This window comes from Bubalus kerabau, chromosome 15 (genome assembly GCF_029407905.1).
Source record: "Bubalus kerabau isolate K-KA32 ecotype Philippines breed swamp buffalo chromosome 15, PCC_UOA_SB_1v2, whole genome shotgun sequence".
Lineage (NCBI taxonomy): Eukaryota > Metazoa > Chordata > Mammalia > Artiodactyla > Bovidae > Bubalus > Bubalus kerabau.
Genome location: NC_073638.1, coordinates 8,785,277 through 8,806,395, shown reverse-complemented (window position 1 = coordinate 8,806,395; position 21,119 = coordinate 8,785,277). Strand labels below are relative to the sequence as shown.

Sequence of the window (21,119 nt, the reverse complement as noted above, 5' to 3'; positions counted from 1 at the left end):
ACAGATTCTTTGAGATTCTCTTAGAATGACCCATATGAGAATTACCAAATTACAGCAAACTTTTCCTTTTGAGAGCTAAGTTTATAACTTAAATACTTGACAACATACTTGTGGCCTAGAGGTCTTAATTCAGTGGGTATTGAAGAGATACATACATACATGGGCTTGCTTACTATACTAAGAAACAGAGAAATATCATAAAGTGTTTTAACATGAACACACAAAGGAAGCTTTGCCAAAGACATACTAGCATTATAAAAATGCCAATTACTAATTGACTAATTGTTTAATTACAAAATGGCCAAGACTCTATTTTCAAAGGGGAAGATATTTTTTTAACCTACATACAGAAAAAATGCACAAATCATAAATGCACAGCTGAATGAATTACCACAAATTGAACATACCTGTGTAAGCACATTTCAGGTCACGAAACAAACATTAGTAAAAACTGGAGACTCATTTTGTGTCTCCTATAGTCAATATTCTTAATCTCCAAAAATCCCAAAAAACAACTTCTTACTTCTGATTGATTTTGCTAGTTCTGGGAACCTTAGGGAGTTTTTATATTTTGTGTTTTCCCCTCAACAGTATATTGGTAAGATTCATTTATATTATTACAGGCTTTCTCTTAAAAGTTCACTTGTGAGTATTCCACAATTTATTTGTCATTCTTCCATTGATGGACGTTAGGTTTGTTTACAGTTTGGGTATGTTATGAATAGAGCTGAGTATATAAAACAGTTTTGGTAGAATTATCCACTTGCAATATCAAATCTAATGATCATTATATAACTTTCATTTTTTAGGCCTTCTTTGATCTTTGTCCACACTGACCTTGCAGATCTTTTTTTGATTTATCCCTATTTAATCTTTTCATTGTAATATAACTGTAATCTTTGATTTTATCATATTTTTATTTAACTTTGTGCTGTGAAATATTTACACATGTGAAATATACAAAAGAGTATACTGAATTTCTACTCAACACTTGTCTTCAATAATTATGAATTAATGAATAATTGGGCTTAATAATGAATAATCTGTTTTATATATGTGTGCCTGTGTGTGTTAGTTGCAAAGACTCTTTGCAGCTCCATGGACTGTAGCCCAACAGGCTTCTCTGTCCATGGAATTCTCCAGGCAAGAATACTGGAGTAGGTTGCCATTTCCTTCTCCAGGGAATCTCCCTCACCCAGGGATTGAACCCAGGTCTCCTGAATTGCAGGCAGATTCTTTATTGTCTGAGCCACCAGGGGAGCCATGTGAAACCATATATAAACAGCAGGTAAAGGATCTGCCTGCCAATGTAGGAAACCAAGTTTCCATCCCTGAGTCAGGAAGATCCCCTGGAGAAGGGAATGGCAATCCACTCCAGTATTCTTGCCTGGAGAATTCCATGGACAGAGGAACCGGGTGGGCTACAATCTTTGGGGTCGCAAAGAGTTGGACATGACTGAGCAACTATCATTTTCACTTTCAGTCAATCCTAGGGCTTCCCTGGTGGCTAGGCAGTAAAGAATTCACCTGCCAATGCAGGACACAGGGCTTCAATCCCTGAATTGGGAAGATCCCCTGAAGAAGGAAATGGCAACCCACTCCAGTATTTTTGTCTGGAAAATCCCATGGACAGAGGAGCCTGGCAAGCTACAGTTCAAGGGGTTGCAAAAGAATCAGACATGACTTAGTGACTGATCAACAAAAACAAGCAATCGTAGTACTATTTTGAAGAAAATCTCTGTCATCATATCATTTTCATCCAAAATATTTCATAATAAGTTTCTAAGTAAGTTAAAGTTGCCCAGTCATGTCTGAGTTTTTGTGACCCCATGGGCTGTATGTCCATAGGATTCTCCAGGCCAAAATACTGGAGAAGGTAGCCTTTCCCTCTCCAGGGGGTCTTCCCGACCCAGGATCGAACCCAGGTCTCCTGCATTTCTGGCAGATTCTTTACCAACTGAGCTATCAGGAAAGCTCCAATAAGTCTCTAAACACATGCTTTAAAGAACTGTCATTTTTCTGCATCCTGAAGTCAGGCAGATTAGAGAATACACTCAGTTAAAATTCAGCAAGCTCAAAAATCCCACCCATTGCAGCTCTTTTAAAAGTAGATTGCTCTTGGTCACTGCTTACATTTTTATCAGATGCCACAGCATTTATCCCCGGGCAAAAATTGTTTATCATTTTGCCAAAAATATGAAGTTTATACTTGGATTTCTGTCATTCTCTTACTTTTTAAATTGCCTTCTTATGTTTCCAACTGCTTTTTCTTGCACTAAACTCTACCATTTACTACTCCAGCTAGTAAAGCTGTAAACTCCTGGCATCATGCTCATATTCTCAAACAAAACATTCACAAACTTACCTGTCGTAGTTGTAACTTGTCAAGAGTAAACTCTCCTTCAGATTCTGTCTGCTTTTGGATACTTGCCAAGACTTTTAAAATTCTCATCTAGGGCAGGATTTGCATTTCCACTTTACAAAGCATTTCCACTTTCTAGCATTGTCTTTTTAATATCTCTGAGATCAGTGGTATTATTTTCTTTCAATAATTTGGTTATGTCCTCTCCTTCTCACTCTATTTTGATGACTCTTGATCAAAGGAGATTTACAAATTTTTTGGCCTTTTCAAAGAATTAACTTTGGCTCTATTCCTATATTTTGTTTCTCAATTCATTAAACACTGCTGCTATCTCTATTATACCCTTCTTTCTAGTTTATTTGGGCTTAAAATGTACTGTTTTTCAAACTCCGTAAGATGGTTTTATCATTGATTTTTTGGCTTTTTGCCTTTTCTAATATATGCATTTAAAACTATATATTTCCAAAACTTCATTTCTAGCACCTTATATGTGGTTAACCATATAATATACTTGAGTACACAATACTTTTTTAAAAAAAGTTAATACAGTTCTACCTGTATTAACTTTCATACTGTAACTTTTCTTTTTTAATTTAACTAGTATCTATTAAGGGACTCTTTTATGTTTACCCCTCATCAGATAAAACATTTAAGGACTTTGGTTATAAAAAAAAAATACTCCCATAATATTTTGTTTAATATATAAATAAATTATATATTTTAGAACACTTAAGTAAATAAAATGAAGAAGGGAAGGGAACTAACATTTGTAAAAGACTTACACTGAACTACACATATTAAGAACAAATTCAATTATATTTGAAACCAGTTTTTAAGTGTAATTTTTAGATAGCAGTGACAGCTTATAGAAAAAATAAATGCAATTTATTCAGTAAATTATATCCATCCTTATGTTCCTGCTGCATTTCATACTTCCTCACCGCAGAGCCTCTAATCACTGTTGAACTGTCTCATAAATATTAAAAATCTTAACTACACATTGTTTATTTATCTTATTTGATTAATTAAATTGTATCCTTTATAATAAAATTACCTCTGGGCACAAAGCGGCTAATTGTGCATGCAATCTAATAATGCTGACTGCCAGTGTATTTCAGAGTATTGATTGTGAATAGCCAATTTAATAACTATACCTAGTGCTAAACTCAGGAGATTAGGAAACTGGAGATTAACTAAATAGAGGCAAGAAGAGACTCTTCTGACCGAAACAAATTCATTATCCATGGGATATGTGCTCCCTATATATAGAATTTCTGAAACTCAATAGAAACACATGGCTGAACTTAGGTGTTGCATAAAGTGAAAGCCGTTCAGTCATGTCCAACTCTTTGCAACCCCATGGACTATACAGTCCCTGGAATTCTCCAGGCCAGAATACTAGAGTGAGTAGCCTTTCCCTTCTTCAAGGGATCTCCCCAACCCAGGGATGGAACCCAGGTCTCCCACATTGCAGGCGGATTCTTTACCAGATGAGCCACAGGGAAGCCCAAGAATAGTGGCATGCATGCTTAGTCACTCAGTGGTGTCTGACTCTTGTGACCCCATGGACCCTAGGCTCCTCTGTCCATGGGATTCTCCAGGCAAGAATACTGGAGTGGCTTGCCATTTCCTCTCCCAGGGGATCTTCCCGACCCAGGAATTGAACTGGGGTCTTCTACATTGCAGGCAGATTCTTTACCAACTGTGCTATCAGGGAATTTCTGAAACTCAATATAAATACATGGCTGAACTTAGGTGTTACATAAGAGGAACATAAAAGCATTATTTGGGAAAATATTATAGTGTTTAAAGTGTATCTGAAGGTGAAGAATCAGTACAGAAAGCAGGGCAGTAATGAAGTGTCTGCCTTCTAACTGTCAGTTTAGTCCCAATTTTTGAATTTAGGAATGGCTGTGAATTGAATGGAAACACGTAAAATCACCTTTTCTTAATTTCTCTTAAAGTAACCATGAAACCATGAGAAAAGAGAGACTCTTTTTTGCAATAATAATGAGGAGTATGAAACAAGAATTTTAGTAGGATTTTCTAAGGTTTTCTTTCCTTTCATCTTCGTGCAACGACCCATCTTCAAAATTCCATTTTCTAGATTCAAGCAAGCAACAAAATAGCCTCTGGCCTCCTTCTCCTTTATCTTTTTCTTCAATGAAAAAACTGTAGTCACGAACATGAAGCTTTGTCTCTCATCTCAAGCTTCTGAAAATTTGTTTGTGTTGTGTGGAGAATACGAGTGGAGGCTTGTACCAGCACAAAGTTTGGCCTCTATCTCACAGCATCAGCCACTGGACTTGGATACACAGTCTAGAGATGGATATATCCCCATGCAAATGTAGAGCACCATTAAAAACAGTTTAAATCCTAGAATGATTAAACAAAAGAAACATTTTTCAAAAAGGAAAGAAATGATAGGAGAAAAATCTTTGGAATAAGAAAACAAATGATAAGGCTCAGTATGAATTCCTTTCCCATAAGAGATTTTCTTATAAATAAGAAGATAATTTTTAAACATAGTTTCTAGATATCAATGAGAGAAAATAAAATATTTCTTCTATCAATACATTAAAAGAGCAATGCTGGTTATTAAAAAGAAAGCAATAAAATCAAAACCAAAGTAATTAAAATAAAATATTCATTAGGAACAATTAAGCAAATTTGATATTGCTAATTATTTAGGCCAGTGCTTTGGAGTACAAGCTTGAGAAGTAAACCCAGAATGCAAAGTACATGAATAAGGAAATTTCACTATAAGGTAAGAGAGAAGAAGGCAGATGCAAAGAACAAAAGAGGTTTGGTCCATAAACCAAATAGATACCTGCCAAGAAGACAGAATAGACGGAGCAAAATCAGTGACAATAGCAACAATAAAAGTAAACAGCAATCCAAAAACAAAGTAACTGAAAAATATCACTACCTTAAAGTAGAGAATGCCCACAGAGTTTCTTGTCACACCTATAACTAGCCTGTCACCAAAGTCTGTTGGCTTTATCTTCTAAAGATCTCTCTACTGCATATCCGTCCCCATGCCCATAGCTATCATGCTAATCCAGGCCATCCCCATTTCTTACCAGACTCAGGCATCACCTCCTAACTGCTCTCCTGTTTCTACTTCAGCCCCTTTCCAAACTGTCTTCATATTACAACCATTTATTCACTAAGATAAATCATACAGTGCTCCTCAATGCCAATGTGAAGCAAGCAATTAAACAGATAAATAATAGTTTCATATAGTGATTCATATAGGCATCCCTGGTGGCTCAGATCTGTAAGCATCTGCCTACAATGCAGGAGACCTGGGTTCAGTCCCTGGGTTGGGAAGATCTCCTGGAGAAAGGAAAGGCCACCCACTCCAGTAGTCTTGCCTGGAAAATCCCATGGATGGAGGAGTCTGGTAGGCTATGGTCCATGGGTCACAGAGTCAGACATGACTGAGCGACTTCACTTTCCTTTTCCTTTCATTTAGTGATAAATATAAGTGATAATAATAATTATAATAAAATTCAGAATAATATAAAATAGAGTGACTTAAGGGAGGGAAAGTTTCTTTAAGGAAGTGACAAAGGGAAGCTTTGCAGTTTAGCTAAAACTTGGATGAAAAGGAGATGGCCATTTGGAGAAAGAAATGTAAAAAGAGCTTCTGGGTAAAAGACACTAGAAGTTCAAAGGCTGTAAATCGAGAATGTGACTCAATTTTTGAGGCTGTTTTGCTGGAAGGTGGTGAACACAGTGATGTGAGATATAAGATGAGGTTGGAGAAGTACACAGCGATCTTGTTGGGTAAGCTGTGGTGAGCAGTCTGCAAGTTACTCTAAGTGCAATATGGAGAGTTTTGGACAAACGAGTGACCTAATTTATATGCTGAAAAAAAAAAGCAAAAAATGTTTGACTGCTGCATGTATCTTTTCAAAACAAAAATTTGATACATGTACATGTCACTCTCACCCCTGCTTAAGATCCTTCAATGTGTTGGCATTGCTCGAAACTGTTTAATCCAGCCAGTGCTAAGATTAGGCTCCGTCCTTTGCCTCTAGGATCAAATGGAGCCACATGCACCCTCAGACTTCACGTTGGCCTAAGGGGAGTTTTTTTCAGGTTCACACGTTCTCCACTCAACTCTCCACGTTTGCACGTACTACTCCTCTGCCTTCCTTACTAACGCTTTCTCTGACCAGCCTCCCTCCACTGAGTCCTAGCCCACATTGTAGAACTCTAGTAATATGCAGCTTGACTGAACCACAATTGTACATTTGTGTGGTTTTTCATTCAATAACTATGTTGGCTACTATTTTTTTCCAGTTAAGAAACTTTTTGAATCCACAGAAAAATTAAGCAGAAAAAAGGGTTCTCATGTACCCACTGTCTTCACACACTGAACCTTAACTCCTCCATGATCAACATCCCCCTCAGAGAATGACATTTGCTCCAGTCGATGAGCCTACAGTGACACATCATTACCAGTCAAAATCCAGTGTTTAAGTTAGCATTCACTCTTTGCAGCAACATGGATGGACCTGGAGATTATCATACTAAGTGAAGTAAGGCAGAAAGAGGACAAATACCATATGATATAACTTATATGTGTAATCTAAAATATGACACAAATTAACCTATTTACGAAACAAAATCAGAATCAAAAACAGAGATCAGATTGGTGGTTGCCAAAGGGAAGGGGGTTGGGGAATGAATGCAGTGGGAGGTGGGGTTAGAAAATATAAGCTTTTAAACACAGAATGGATAAATAAGAATGTCTTACTGTATAGCACAGTGAACCATAGTCAATATCCTATGATAAACCATAAGGGAAAAGAACATAAAAAAGAATGTATATAACTGAATCACTTTGCTGTACAATAGTAATTAACACAACATTTTAAGTCAACTATACTTCAATAAAAATAAAACAAATAAATGAGGATTCACTGTTGATGTCTACATTCTAAGTCTTCTGACAAAACGTATCTACCATTGTAAATTGTACATAATAGTTTCACAGTCCTAAAATTCCTGTGTTCTGCCTATGCAATGTCTTTTTGGACTCACCATTAATCCCCAGTTGCCTGCAGGCACAGTGCTTGGTAAATAATGCATATTCAAAAAAACTTTTGAATGAATAATTTAATAGTTTTGAAAAACTCAAAGTATGGTAAAATATTTACATTTCACTATGCATTTTGATTATTTTTTTTAAAAAACCTAACCTTACTAGAAAATAAATTACTTGCAATGGTGCAAAAATTTTTGCAATTTAAATAACATCAGATATGTATAGAACAGTCTTATGGACTCTGTGGGAGAGGGAGAGGGTGGGAAGATTTGGGAGAATGGCATTGAAACATGTAAAATATCATGGAGGAAACGAGTTGCCAGTCCAGGTTCGATGCACGATACTGGATGCTTGGGGCTGGTGCACTGGGAAGACCCAGAGGGATGGTATGGAGAGGGAGGAGGGAGGAGGGTTCAGGATGGGGAACACATGTATACCTGTGGCAGATTCATTTTGATATTTGGCAAAACTAATACAATTATGTAAAATTTAAAAATAAAATAAAATAACAAAATAATAAAAAAATAAAATAAAATCCTTCCTAAATATCTTCAGAAACCAAAATAAATAAATAAATAAATAACATCAGATAATCGAGCTGTTTATTAAATTCAGGAAATTCACTATTGAATGAGCAGTGACCATTGAGTGCAATTTAAGTTATAAAACAAGGGAATACAGGAGGTAAGAGTTATGCTTTTAAAAACTAACAGGTAACAAAAATCGGATAGGAAGAATCCTTCAATGATTGTAAATGTGACTAAATAAAGACTGGGAAATAGGGGGAAGTCTGTGACTCATCCAGTAACCTTTGACTACATACAGCAGCAGTGGTAGATTTAAATCCTATAACTTCATGTAAGGAAACTAGATTGTGTATGACATGAATATCTTAGAATCATCATATCAGATAACTGAGTATGTTATCTGCATAGTAAAATTATCATTATCCTACTACAACTACTACTAAGTCGCTGGAGAATCAATTTTGGAAAAAATGGGTTATCTACTAAGAAAAGCATCCTGCAGATTTAAGTTCAAATCTACACTCTTAAAGCTATTGGCTGACTCAGAATTCATGCTTCCTGCCTGCCACTATTTATATTACACATAAGTAAACATAATTTTGAGGAATGAAGTCAGAAAATAAAACAATGTGAAGGATAGCAAAAAAAAAGGAAACAGACTTACAAGTTACAAAAATCAGAAATATTAAACCACCAAGAAACAAAATAGTTTAAGTAGTTGGATGATAATAGGGGAGCTGTCTGAAAACAATTCATAAAACTGAAGTAAGTAGTATTTTAGCTGCTTTATAAATAGGGATATAGAGATTCAGTGGTTAAGTAACTTGTCCCATTATATGAAACTTATAGATTTCAAAAATATCATTAAAATTTAGGCCTCTGAATCCACAACCATGATATACATAAAGCTGGCAACAATACAGTCTATCTCTCAGATTTATACACTCTTGTTGGAAATGAAAATTAGTACAAACTATTTGAAAATCAAGTGTAGCACTTTTGTTTCACCAGAGGGATGGTATGGGGAGGGAGGAGGGAGGAGGGCTCAGGGTGGGGCACTCATGTATACCTGTGGTGGATTCATTTTGATATTTGGCAAAACTAATACAATTATGTAAAGTTTAAAAATACAATTAAATTAAAAAAAAAGTATAAAAATTTCAATAATTTTGGATCCTATAATCTCCCGTCTAGGATTCTGTTCTGGGGAATTACTCCAATATGTTGGAAACAATATACATGAACAATGAACATACTTATGTCAACATTTTAAGTAAGAGAAGAAGTTTGGAAGCTACCCAAATGTTCCACAAAAGAACAATGGTTAGATGATATTTGGTACACAAGGGATATGATAAATTATTACTATAAAAATGGGAAAATATTCATATGTGACTATAAGTACATGATTTATTAGCTATATGTGATAAAAATACTAGAAGGGTATAATAATGTAATGTAATAAAAACACACCCATGAAAACCCCAATTGTGTGAAAGTGATAAAATAGCAGGTTATCTGTGCTTCTAGTTTCAGATATTTGTGTCTTTTAAAATGTTTTAAACTTCATTTCAAGTGATCTTATAGAGAGTTCAAAATTTATATTGAACTTGATGAAATTTATCATCATGATAGAATTGAATCATGGAGAAATAAATTGAATAAAGAGGAAGTTTCAACTTTAAAAGGTATAGTGTGACTTATGAATACTATATTACCTCAATTCCAAGTTAAGAATCACTAGATAAGCATGATATTACACTCCATATGTTTTTCTGCTTTTCTGATTTATCCTCTCCTCCATCAAAAATGTAGGAAATAAAATTATTATTTCTCTGTAAAGGTAATAACTCTTCCAGCTCTTTTTTCTTTTTCAAAATTCCAGAAAGAGAAATAATGCCTTTTTTAAAAATTTTAGATTTATGACAGGTTTTATCTGGTACTGCTAGAATTTATATTTTTTCACAATCTGTTACTTAGGAACATATTATCTTTTACTTGGGGTGTTTAATTTCATGGTGATTCATCAGCAAATTAAACATTCAATATTTAGAAGTCCAGACTTTGTATTGGAATCTGTGTTTGTATCGAAATCTGTAATCTGTTGAATTTAATCACACTAAACTCTCTCAAATATATATATTTAACTAACTTAAAATAATTCAGCCAATTAAAGAAAGTTGAAACAGAGATCTGAAAATCAGACATATCATTGGGAAGGAGAAAGATACACATTTGTTCATCCAACAACATGTCATTCAATTTTGTAGTCTGAAAATAGCTTAGATTTCTTCAGTTAAAAGTATGCTGAAAATCAAAAATGATAAGTTAGCTCTTGGAATTAGGAATAATGGGGCAAACATAATACAGAAGGCAGGGTTAGAGCATTTCAGCTTAATCAAACAAATTTCTGAAGTTCATTCATTCAGCTGTATGCAGTTCAAATCTGTGAAGAGACAAGGATGAGAAACAGGAATTTGATTATGATTATCTTACTATGTGAGTACGTGGTTAGTTGCTTTAGTCATTTCGGACTCTTTGCGACCCTGTGGACTATAGCCTGCAATGCTTCTCAGTCCATGGGATTCTTCAGGTAAGAGTACTGGAGTATGTTGCCAAGCCATCCTCCAGGGGATCTTCCCAGCCCAAGGCTCGAAACTGTGTCTCCTGCATTACAGATGGATTGCTTACCACTGAGCCACTGGGGAAGTCCCTTATTAACTATATACACTTTTTCCCCCAAGAGCTGTGTAGGTGTGTCAGACAATGTTTAATTGCAAAGAATTAAACTACTCTAGCTTAAATAGGAAGTGTTTTATTATAAGTATTAAACTGTTTACAAAATTATTGAATTAAATTAACAGACTCCATGATCTTTGAAAAATGACTGTTAAAGCTAATCAATGGACCAAGACACAGAGGAAGACACCGATGTCTACTAAAACCAGTAAATCTCCAGCCCTAGTCCCACACTCCACTGCCGTGGTTTGTTTGGAAGTCATCACAAACAGGACAGCTCCACATTCAAGAAGACTCTGTGATCTGGAAGCCTCTGATGTTACTGCCAGTTCCAGAATTCCACCATGTTACTATAATTTGCACCAACAAAATGGTTTTCTTGTGTGTGGCTTCTTAACTCCCATAAAGCTAATGCTTGGACAATGAGCCATTCAGTTTTGCTGCCACAGTCAGAGGGTGAAGGGGAAAGGAAGAATAATGTCTCTGTTACTATACTTGTAGGCAAAAAACAAACCAAAAGGAAAAAAAAAAAAAAAAAAACACCAGAATTGGTGGAAGTTCAATCTATATCTCCCCAATCTATATCTCACTTTTACTTTCAAATACCACGCATATGCATCTGACTGGCTATACCTAAAATATATTCAGAACCCTAACTGCAAGGGAGCCTTGGAAAAAAGGTGTTTATTTTTTCATCTCTTCAGTCCAGGAAGACACACTAGAATGAGGGTGAAATGGATGTTGAAAACTAAAGTACTAGATCCTTTTCATTAGTCAACATCCATACAACATTCTTCTCCCCATTCAACAGTTCCCTGAAAGTAACAATTGGCAGTGGAAATGTTCCATACTGACATTGTGCAAATATCTCTTAAACAAATGAAAATGTACTCACCATCTCCTTAAGATGGAGAGCCAAGAAACTTCCTTTAGTCAACCTGTCTGTCTGCTCTAACAGGCTACAATAGAAAGTTACCTATGCACAACACTCTTTCACAAGAAAGGAAGGGACCCAGGCTATTTAATTTTTAGATATGAAACAATATAAAGAAGAAAATATGGCTGTTACAGTCTTCATGTCATAAGGCTGCAGTTATAATTTCTAACTTTCCTCCTCCTCTGGATACTTTTTTACTCCCTCTGCCTTCAGCCAGCATCTAGGCTGGAAGAGGGTTGGGAAAGAGATTCCAGTCCTTTTTTTTCCTGGAAGAGAGCAGCCTCTGGTACCTCCCAATGGACTCAAGGAAATGGGTGTCCAAGGTATAATCCAGAATATATCAAGTTTGAAACAAATTCCTCACTGCCCGAATTTTGTACCAGAATCTGGAACTGTGATGTTTGACTTTCTAGCCTATAGACAAAGCACTTGAAGGAGGTGCAATGGTTGCAGAAATACACTTCTTTCACCACAGTAATTAACTGGAAAAAGAACTATTACTCTTCCTTTATTTTTACCAAGATAAAGAAGTAGGGGCGGGGGGAGGGAAACTACCCTGTTATGCCTTCATGTATAATTAAGTTCTAATGTACGAACAGGGTTAAGCATTAGATATACACAGATGATTGCTGAATCTCTTAAAGTGATCAAGTTTGGTATGAGACCAGCCACCAAGAGTGTAAAGCAGGAAAGATCATCTCAATGCACAAAGTGCGCTTTGACAAAGAGCTATTCCCTTCTGCCACCCTCCCAAATCCTAGTAATGTTATTTTTATGTATTTCAGTTCAGTTCAGTTCAGTTCAGTCACTCAGTCATGTCCGACGCTTTGCGACCTCATGAATTGTAGCACACCAGGCCTCCCTGTCCATCACCAACTCCCGGAGTTCACCCAAATTCATGTGCATCGAGTCAGTGATGCCAACCAACCATCTCATCCTCTGTCATCCCCTTCTCCTCCTGCCCCCAATCCCTCCCAGCATCAGAGTCTTTTCCAATGAGTCAGCTCTTCTCATGAGGTGGCCACAGTATTGAAGTTTCAGCTTCAGCATCAGTCCTTCCAATGAACACCTAGGACTGATTTCCTTTAGGATGGACTGATTGGATCTCCTTGCAGTCCAAGATACCGTTCCAAATTATCATGAGTGTTCTCTCACCTCCTCTTTTAAACTCATCCAGCTGTGTGATTCACCTCTGTGTGGGGCCAAGGAGGAAATATTCCTCATGTCTCTTTCTTAAATAATTAATTAAAAGCTAGATGGCTTTGAATGGGAAATGGTCCCAATGACGTATGAGAAAGGAACTTCTTCAACTTCATGAATGACTTTTCATGCTACCAGGCTACAAGGTAGCACCTTTCACTGCTTTGCTGAGTACTGTTAAGGTGCTATGGTTTACACAGATGCAAATCAGGCAGCAGTTAAGACTGAGTTTGGCTTCATTAGTAGAACCTATTCGTTGGGTGATACAGGAATGATTTCCCAGAGGTGGGTTTGAGAAACATCCAAGGGGTAAAAAAAAAAGTTCAAGGGGGGAAACTTTAAAATTAATTCTTCATGTGATAATTTGTTGACAGATTGGTTATCGGAAAGACATGGAACAAGAAGATGCAGCAGAAACCATCAAAACGAGGGGGAATGAGTCATCCATCATCCTGACAGGGTTAGAAGGAAATACATTATATCACTTCACAGTGAGGGCTTATAATGGAGCTGGATATGGGCCACCCAGCAGTGAAGTGAGTGCAGCCACCAAGAAATCCCGTAAGTGACCTGGGCTTTGTGTTTGTCTCAGACAAAAGAGAAACATCTTTTAACATTTCTGAAAGCCACATGAGGTACATAATAAAACGAGTTGAAGAGGAGTTTTAATTCCTAGTCTCGCTTCAATGCTTAGATCTGAATTCTAAAACTAGCTCAGAAAATTTTGCATTCACAGTAGATAAAGGTTATCTTCCTGTGCAACAAGGCTAAGCGATTTTTGACACAGAATGGAGATAAAAGGATTTGGGTTCAAAAGCTCAGCAGAGTAGCTATTAAAATGATACTCCTGGAGCAAAACCCTCCTTATCTGATTCTCACTGGAAGGAAGCCTATGGTGCCAGCCAACTACTGAACACAAAAAAAGATAGAAATACTCACAAGAATTTAAGTGAATAAAGGTATTTAAGATATCTCTTGCACTCACTTTTCTTTTCATTTTGCAGCCCCCAGTCAAGCACCTAACAACCTCAGGTGGGAGCAACAGGGCTCTCAGCTTTCTCTGGGCTGGGACCCCGTCAGACCATTAGCCAACGAGTCTGAAGTCATGGGCTACAAGGTCAGTGTGTGTTCACTCTGTTGGATAGACATGCATCTCAAAAATTGCATTGTGGGGATGTGCAATTAAAAAGGCATGAAAAGACCTATTAACATAGCTGTTTTTTTCCCCTCAAACATTGTTCTACCTATATTCTAGAAACTGCCTTCATACACTGGGGAAGTCAAGGCAATCAAAATCAGTTTCAGCTACACAAGGCATAGGAAGAGAATGGGTAGAAAAGACAACAATTTGAACACAGGGTGAAGATGGTTCCATGAGGCACTGTCAGGACAAGCATAACTTTGACAGAGAGTCTTGGCATTCTCTCCCCAAAGACAAACTGTCCTGGCAGATGGAAAAGACTGGACCACTTAGTTTGAGTAGAAAGACTTTCCATTAGCAAAGAAACACAAAAAGAAAAAAATGCTAGGGTCAGCACAGGGGATATGAGAGAGACCATGGTGAGAGACAACTGGCTCCAAAATAGATGCAACATTTCACATAAGTCATCCTGCTATGTGCCAGCAAGAGATCTGAAAATATAAAAATGTTTAGAACAACTTTGTCTCTGATTTTAAATAATATGTGATCTAGGTATTAAATTAGCTGAACTTCAAATTCTTCTTCCATAATATTGGATTCTATTTCTTAAACTCATACAGAATCATTAATGGTTATCATTTATAACAGAATTTTTAAATATTTCAATGATTATCTTTAGACTGAAAAGCATTATTTAGGTGGCTGTTCAATTATCTGAGATGGTAACACAGTATTTGATATACAAAGGGCCAAAATTCTGAAGCTAAAATCTGAAATAGTTATAAATGAAATACGTTTTTAAGTTAAATAATTCCCAAGAAGAATATGTTCAGGTACAAACTGTAGTACTTCTTACAGACTAGAATTATTATGGATCATAAACACCCTCACACTAAACACTCTCTCAAATCTGTCCTAATCCTCAGGGACATTGAATTTGATCTTTGGGGGAGAACAGGTGAGCCATTCTTTCTGTATCCTTACCTAGTCCTCTTCTTTTCACACTCTTTCCCTTGTCTTCACACCTTGTAGTCTAAGGCAAGTAGATCCTTCAATGATTAAGGGTAACAATATGGTCAGAAATGGTGATGGATCACCAAGAAACAACCTGATCTTATTAAAAGTGTGGCAAGCAGTCTCTCAAACTGGAGAGGAAAATAGATGGTAGATGAAAGCATATGACTGCCTGGAAAAGCCATTTGGCTTTGGGCAACTCTCAGGGAAGAAAAGAAGCACCACACAACCTGGAGAAAACATGAAGCTGGTCATAGGGCTCCCGGTGAGATGACCCTCATCCTTGCCCACGTTTGTCCCTTCTATCACAAGACTGCTCACCCTCCTTATATGTCGCTGTCTCCCTGCCCAGACTATACATGATTGAAGGCAAAGCCTCTGTCTTATTCATCTCTTTATGCTCAGTGCTTCTAGGAAGGATGAAAACATTAATTTTGACCCAACTAGAGGTATTTTATGCAGTTAGTCACAAGTGTATATTATCAGGTGTGTATTTCCCTAGCATGGCCTTCCCATTTGTTATGTGGAGTGGGGAAAGAGAACTGCCCCTTAAGTAAGACAGACACCAGTTCAAATCCCAGTTCTATAACTTTGAACTAGTTGCTTAAACTGAGTTTCATTTTAACTTAAAAAAAAAAAAAGCAAATATAGGGGATTTCTTTGGTGATCCAGTGGTTAAGAATCACCTTGCCATGAAGGGGTGGTGGGTGTAATCCCAAGTCATAAAACTAAGATCCCACCTGCCGTGGAACAACAAAGCCTGTGTGCTGCACCAACTACTGAGCCCAAGAGCAACAAATGGAGTCCGTCTGCTGCAATGAGAAGATCCCACAGGAAGATTCTGTGTACTGCAGCTAAGATCTGACATACCCAAATAAAAAAAATAAAGAGATCAATATTTTTAAATGCAAAAATAGTATCATAGAGGATTTATTAAGGATTAAATAAGACAATTTGTGTAAAATGTTTAGTATATAGAAAGTGCTCACTAAAAAAAATAGCTACTATTTTTCTTATTGTTATTGGAGGAATTTTACCCAGTAGGTAGAACTTTTTAATATTTTAGCAGAAGAATTTGATCTTTAAAAGTTGCCTGCCAGTTCCATCTCTATGAAAACAGTGCAAAACCCCTTGGAATACTTTGTTGCGGGAAGAATCTCTAATGTTGTCCATCTTAGTTGTGGAAATAGTGCCAAGTAGGCACACGTTGACAGAGCTTTTTTTTTTTTTTTTTTTTTATTCCTTGAAATGGTCTCACCTCCTTATGTCCCCAAGAAGGAAAATCTAGTTTCTAAGAAAGGAGCTTGATGGTAACAAATAGAGTCTACCTTATTAGATCTTCTGATAGATGGGCTAATTCCCAGTGGGAGACCTACTGGCAGGAATGATGCAAAGGGCCCCTTGAGGGAACGGAACTTCATACTGATGACTGAGGTAGAGCCTGGGTTCCCCTACAAAAGTCTGGTTTTCACAGGGCAAGTGACTAGGCATGAAAGCTCCTATTGACATAGGCACAATGGAATAGGAATGTGAATATAAGCTAAATGCAACAGTAGCCATGAATATAAACTAATGGGATGGAACCTAGGGAACACAAGATTGGATCTTCCTTTTCAGAGCATGACTTGGAAAAGAGCCACACAAGAGCTGCCTAGGCAAGGATCTACATGCAGCTAAAACATCCATACCATCTGGAGGGAGGTTCACACAAATATGGAGTGGACAGTATGATACTCAGAGGGAGAATATTTGATTCCTGCTGAAGTGAAGTGTTAGTTGGTCAGTCCTGTCTGACACTTTACAAACCCATGGATTGCAGCCCACCAGGAATGGAATTCTCCAGGCAAGAATACTGGAGTGGGTTGTCATTCTCTTCTCCAGGGGACCTTCCCAACCCAGGGGTCAAATCTGGGTCTCCCACATTACAGGCAGACTCTTTACCATATCTGAGCCACCAGCAAAGAAGCCAAAATATGGAATCCCTATATTGTACATCTAAAACTGATATAGTATTGAAAATCAACTGTTATCTGTTGTCAGTCACATCTGACTCTTTGCAACTCCCTGGACTATAGCCCACCAGGCACCTCTGTCAATGGGATTTCATAGGCAAGAATCCTGGAGTGGGTTGCCATTTGATTCTTATTACATCCCCAGGAAACTACCACCAGACCAAAAATGGCACCAATGTAATAGTGAGCCCTCTTCTTAAACATAGTATGTAGCAGTTGCAATAGATTAACAAAACTAGGGACATGTCAACGCACTAATCATTTCTCTTCCCATGAGTTAATTTGAGGTAATGAAGTCACTCAGTCGTATCCGACTCTTTGTGACCCATGGACTGTAGCCTACCAGGCTCCTCCATCCATGGGATTTTCCAGGCAAGAATACTGGAGTGGGTTGCCATTTCCTTCTCCAGGAGATCTTCCCAACCCAGGGATTGAACCCAGGTCTCCTGCATTGTAGGCAGACGCTTTACCATCTGAGCCACCAGGGAAATGACCTAATAAGAGGCTTCCCTGGTGGCTCAGACAATAAGGAGTATGCCTGCAATGCAGGAGACCTTGGTTCATTGCCTGAGTTGGGAAGATCCTCTGAAGGAGGGAATGGCTACCCACCCCAGGATTCTTGCCTGGGAAACCCCACGGACAGAGGAGTCTAGCAGGCTACAGTCCATGGGGTTGTAAAGATTCAGACCTATTAAGACTGAGTTCGCCTCTTAGAATTCTTGGAAAATTTGTGGTAGAGGACTTCCTGTTAATCAAAGAGAGAACTTCCACAATTAATCACAATATCAAAAGGAAGGCAAATTTATTTTCACTTTTTATCTTGACCAATTACTTTGCTTTTACAAGCAAAAGAGATCACTAGAAATATACATGGTATGCAAATTTGAGCCTGGAAACTAGAAGTAGGGGTCAGTGCATGAAGTTTAAAGTGCAGAGATGGTGTATTTTATCTTTTGCATCAAGTCTATCTTAAGGTGGATGAGTTAAGGGGAAATCCTCATCTAGAAATTTCAAGATTTTGAAAATGATTGATAAGTGATAAATATGAGGGAAAATGGACTTGTTCCATAGACTTGATCCATAAGTGATCCACTGAACTCTGCTTTTTCATAGTTAAGGTAGTATATACTAGGTGCAATTTATTCTCAACAATTTAGATCATGGACTTCCCTGGTGAGTCCAGTGGTTGGGAGGGGACACTGGTTCAATCCTTGGTCTGCAGGATTCTACATGCTGTTGCACAGCTAAGCCCATGAGCCACAACTACTCAAGCCTATATGATCTAGAGCCCATGCTCAGCAGCTAGAGAGTAGCCCCTGCTCACCGCAACCAGAGAGAGCCTGCAGGCAGCAACAAAAACCCAGTGCACCAAAAAAAAAAAAAAAAACATAAAATAGTAAGATAAAACAGCAAGAGTTTGGGGTTAGATCAGTCCATTTTCTAAGAGAGCATGGATCTTACTTCCCTATTTGATTTCAGAGATTGAGGTGTCAGCAACATACATAAGGACAAGATATTACCAGAGAAATACACAATGATATGCAAAATATCATTCAAATGTGTTAAGAGAAAGAAAAAAAATCAGTCTCCCCATCACAAAACTTATCAGGGACCTCAAAGTGAGCAAGAATATAGTGAGAGAAGGATGGAATTGAACTATTTATAATTGTGTCATAGGCAACACATTAACATTGAATCTATTCAAATAAACGTTAAGCATTACCTATTTAGTGAAATTTCTCACTGTTCTTTGAGATTGTCCAAGAGAACTTGGACTTCTTGGGATTTTGTTTAAGAAATCTAGATTTAATAGTAATACTTTCAAAACATCACAACTTCTATTAATAAGTAAGAGTAATAGAAGCATGAAGAACCAGAAAAATGCTGATAAATAATTGTCTTTTGTAGACATGGCTACAAGTTATTTATCCTCAAACAAGATAGCTTTCCATATAAAAAGTTGAGTCAAATGTGGGAGTTTATTTAGCGTATTCATCACTTCTTCAGGTTAATTAATATGTGATTCATTTTACAGTTCCCAATTCAGAATCAAATCCATGTTTCCTTAATATATTGCATATCAGTTGTCAGAAAACTGGAAAAAAATTCAAAGAAATTTCTTAATGTAACTTACTTTTTCCCAAATAAGTATTTTCAAATGAAAAAAAAACTTTGTTTTTATAACTCCACTAGTTTGGGATCTGGATCTGGAATACTTAGTATCTTTAACACATGTTGCATCTGTTACTGGCACTTCCAAAAACAACAGCATAACTCTGGACTAAAGTATCAGTTCAGTTCAGTCGCTCAGTCATGTCCGACTCTTTATAACCCCATGGACTGCAGCACACCAGGCTTCCCTGTCCATCGCCAATTCCCGGGGCTTGCTCAAATTCATGCCCATCAAGTCGGTGATGCCATCCAAATATCTTGTGCTCTGTCATCCCCTTCTCCTGCCTTCAATCTTTTCCAGCATCAGGGTCTTTTCCAATTAGTCAGTTCTTCCCATCAGGTGGCCAAAGTATTGGAGCTTCAGCTTCAGCACCAGTCCTTCCAATGAATATTCAGGACTGATCTCCTTTAGGATGGACTGGCTGGATCTCCTTGCAGTCCAAGAGACTCTCAAGAGTCTTCTCCACTACCACAGTTCAAAAGCATCAATTATTCAGTGCACAGCTTTCTTTATAGTCCAACTCTCAACTCCATACATGACTACTGGAAAGACCATAGCTCTGATTGGGGAAACTTTTGTTGGCAAAGTAAAGTCTCTGCTTTCTAATATGCTGCCAGGGTTTGCCTAGCTTTTATTCAAAGGAGGAAGCATCTTTTAATTTCATGGCTGCAGTCTCACTGTTTTCATTGTTTCCCCATCTACTTGCCATGAAGTGGTGGGACCAGATGCCATGAACTTAGCTTTTTGAATGTTGAGTTTTAAACCAGTTCTTTTATACTCCTCTTTCACTTTCATCAAGAGATTCTTTCCTTCCTCTTCACTTTCTGCCATAAGGGTGGTGTATCTGCATATCTGAGGTTATTGATAATTCTCCCAGCAAACTTGATTCCAGTTGTGCTTCTTCCAGCCTGGCATTTCACATGATATATTCTGCATATACGTTAAATAAGCAGGCTGAGAATATACAGCCTTGATGTATTCCTTTCCCAATTTGGAACCAGTTTGTTATTTCATGTCTGGTTCTAACCGTTGCTTCTTGACCTGCATACACATTTCTCAGGAGGCAGGTAAGGTGTTCTGGTATTCCCATCTCTTGAAGAATTTTCCAAAGTTTGTTGTGATCTACACAGTCAAAGGCTTTGGCAAGTCAATAAAGCAGAAAGAGATGTTTTTCTGGAACTCTTGCATTTTCAATGATCCAGCAGATGTTGGCAATTTGATCTCTGGTTCCTCTACTTTTTCTAGATCTTGCTTGAACATCTGGAATTTCATGGTTCACGTATTGCTGAAGCCTGGCTTGGAGAATTTTGAGCATTACTTTCTAGCATGTGAAATGAGTGCAATTGTGGTAGTTTGAACATTCTTTGGCATTGCCTTTCTTTGGGATTGGAATGAAAACTGACTTTTTCCAGTCCTGTGGCCACTGCTGAGTTTTCCAAATTTGCTCGCGTATTGAGTACAACACTTTCACAGCATCATCTTTTAGGATTTGAGATAGCTCAGCTGGAATTCCATCACCTCCACTAGCTTTGTTTGTAGTGATGCTTCCTAAGGCCCACTTGACTTCACATTCTAGGTGAGTGATCACACCATCTTGATTATCTGGGTCATGAAGATCTTTTTTGTATAGTTCTTCTGCTTACTCTTACCATTGCTACTTAATATCTTCTGCTTCTGTTAGGTTGAGAAGATACCATTTCTGTCCTTTATTGAGCCCATCCTTGCATGAAATGTTCCCTTGGTATCACTAATTTTCTTGAAGAGATCTCTAGTCTCTCACATTCTATTGCTTTCCTCTATTTATTTGCATTGTTCACTTAGGAAGGCTTTCTTATCTCTCCTTGCTATTCTCTGCATTCAAATGGGTATATCTTTCCTTTTCTCCATTGCTTTTAGCTTCTCTTCTTTTCTCAGATATTGATATATTCTCTGCTTTTATATTCAGCCATAATTCT

At 37.5% G+C, this 21,119-nt stretch overlaps 1 protein-coding gene across 1 annotated transcript in view; it reads left to right on the top strand.

Moving 5' to 3' along the window:
• Nucleotides 1-21,119, top strand: part of CNTN5 (contactin 5) — a 649,216-nt gene that overhangs the window by 613,914 nt on the left and 14,183 nt on the right. The window contains exons 20-21 of the mRNA XM_055548167.1: nt 13,199-13,385; nt 13,829-13,941. Of these exons, the coding sequence (XP_055404142.1) occupies nt 13,199-13,385; nt 13,829-13,941 (300 nt within the window). The remainder of the gene's footprint in view (nt 1-13,198; nt 13,386-13,828; nt 13,942-21,119) is intronic.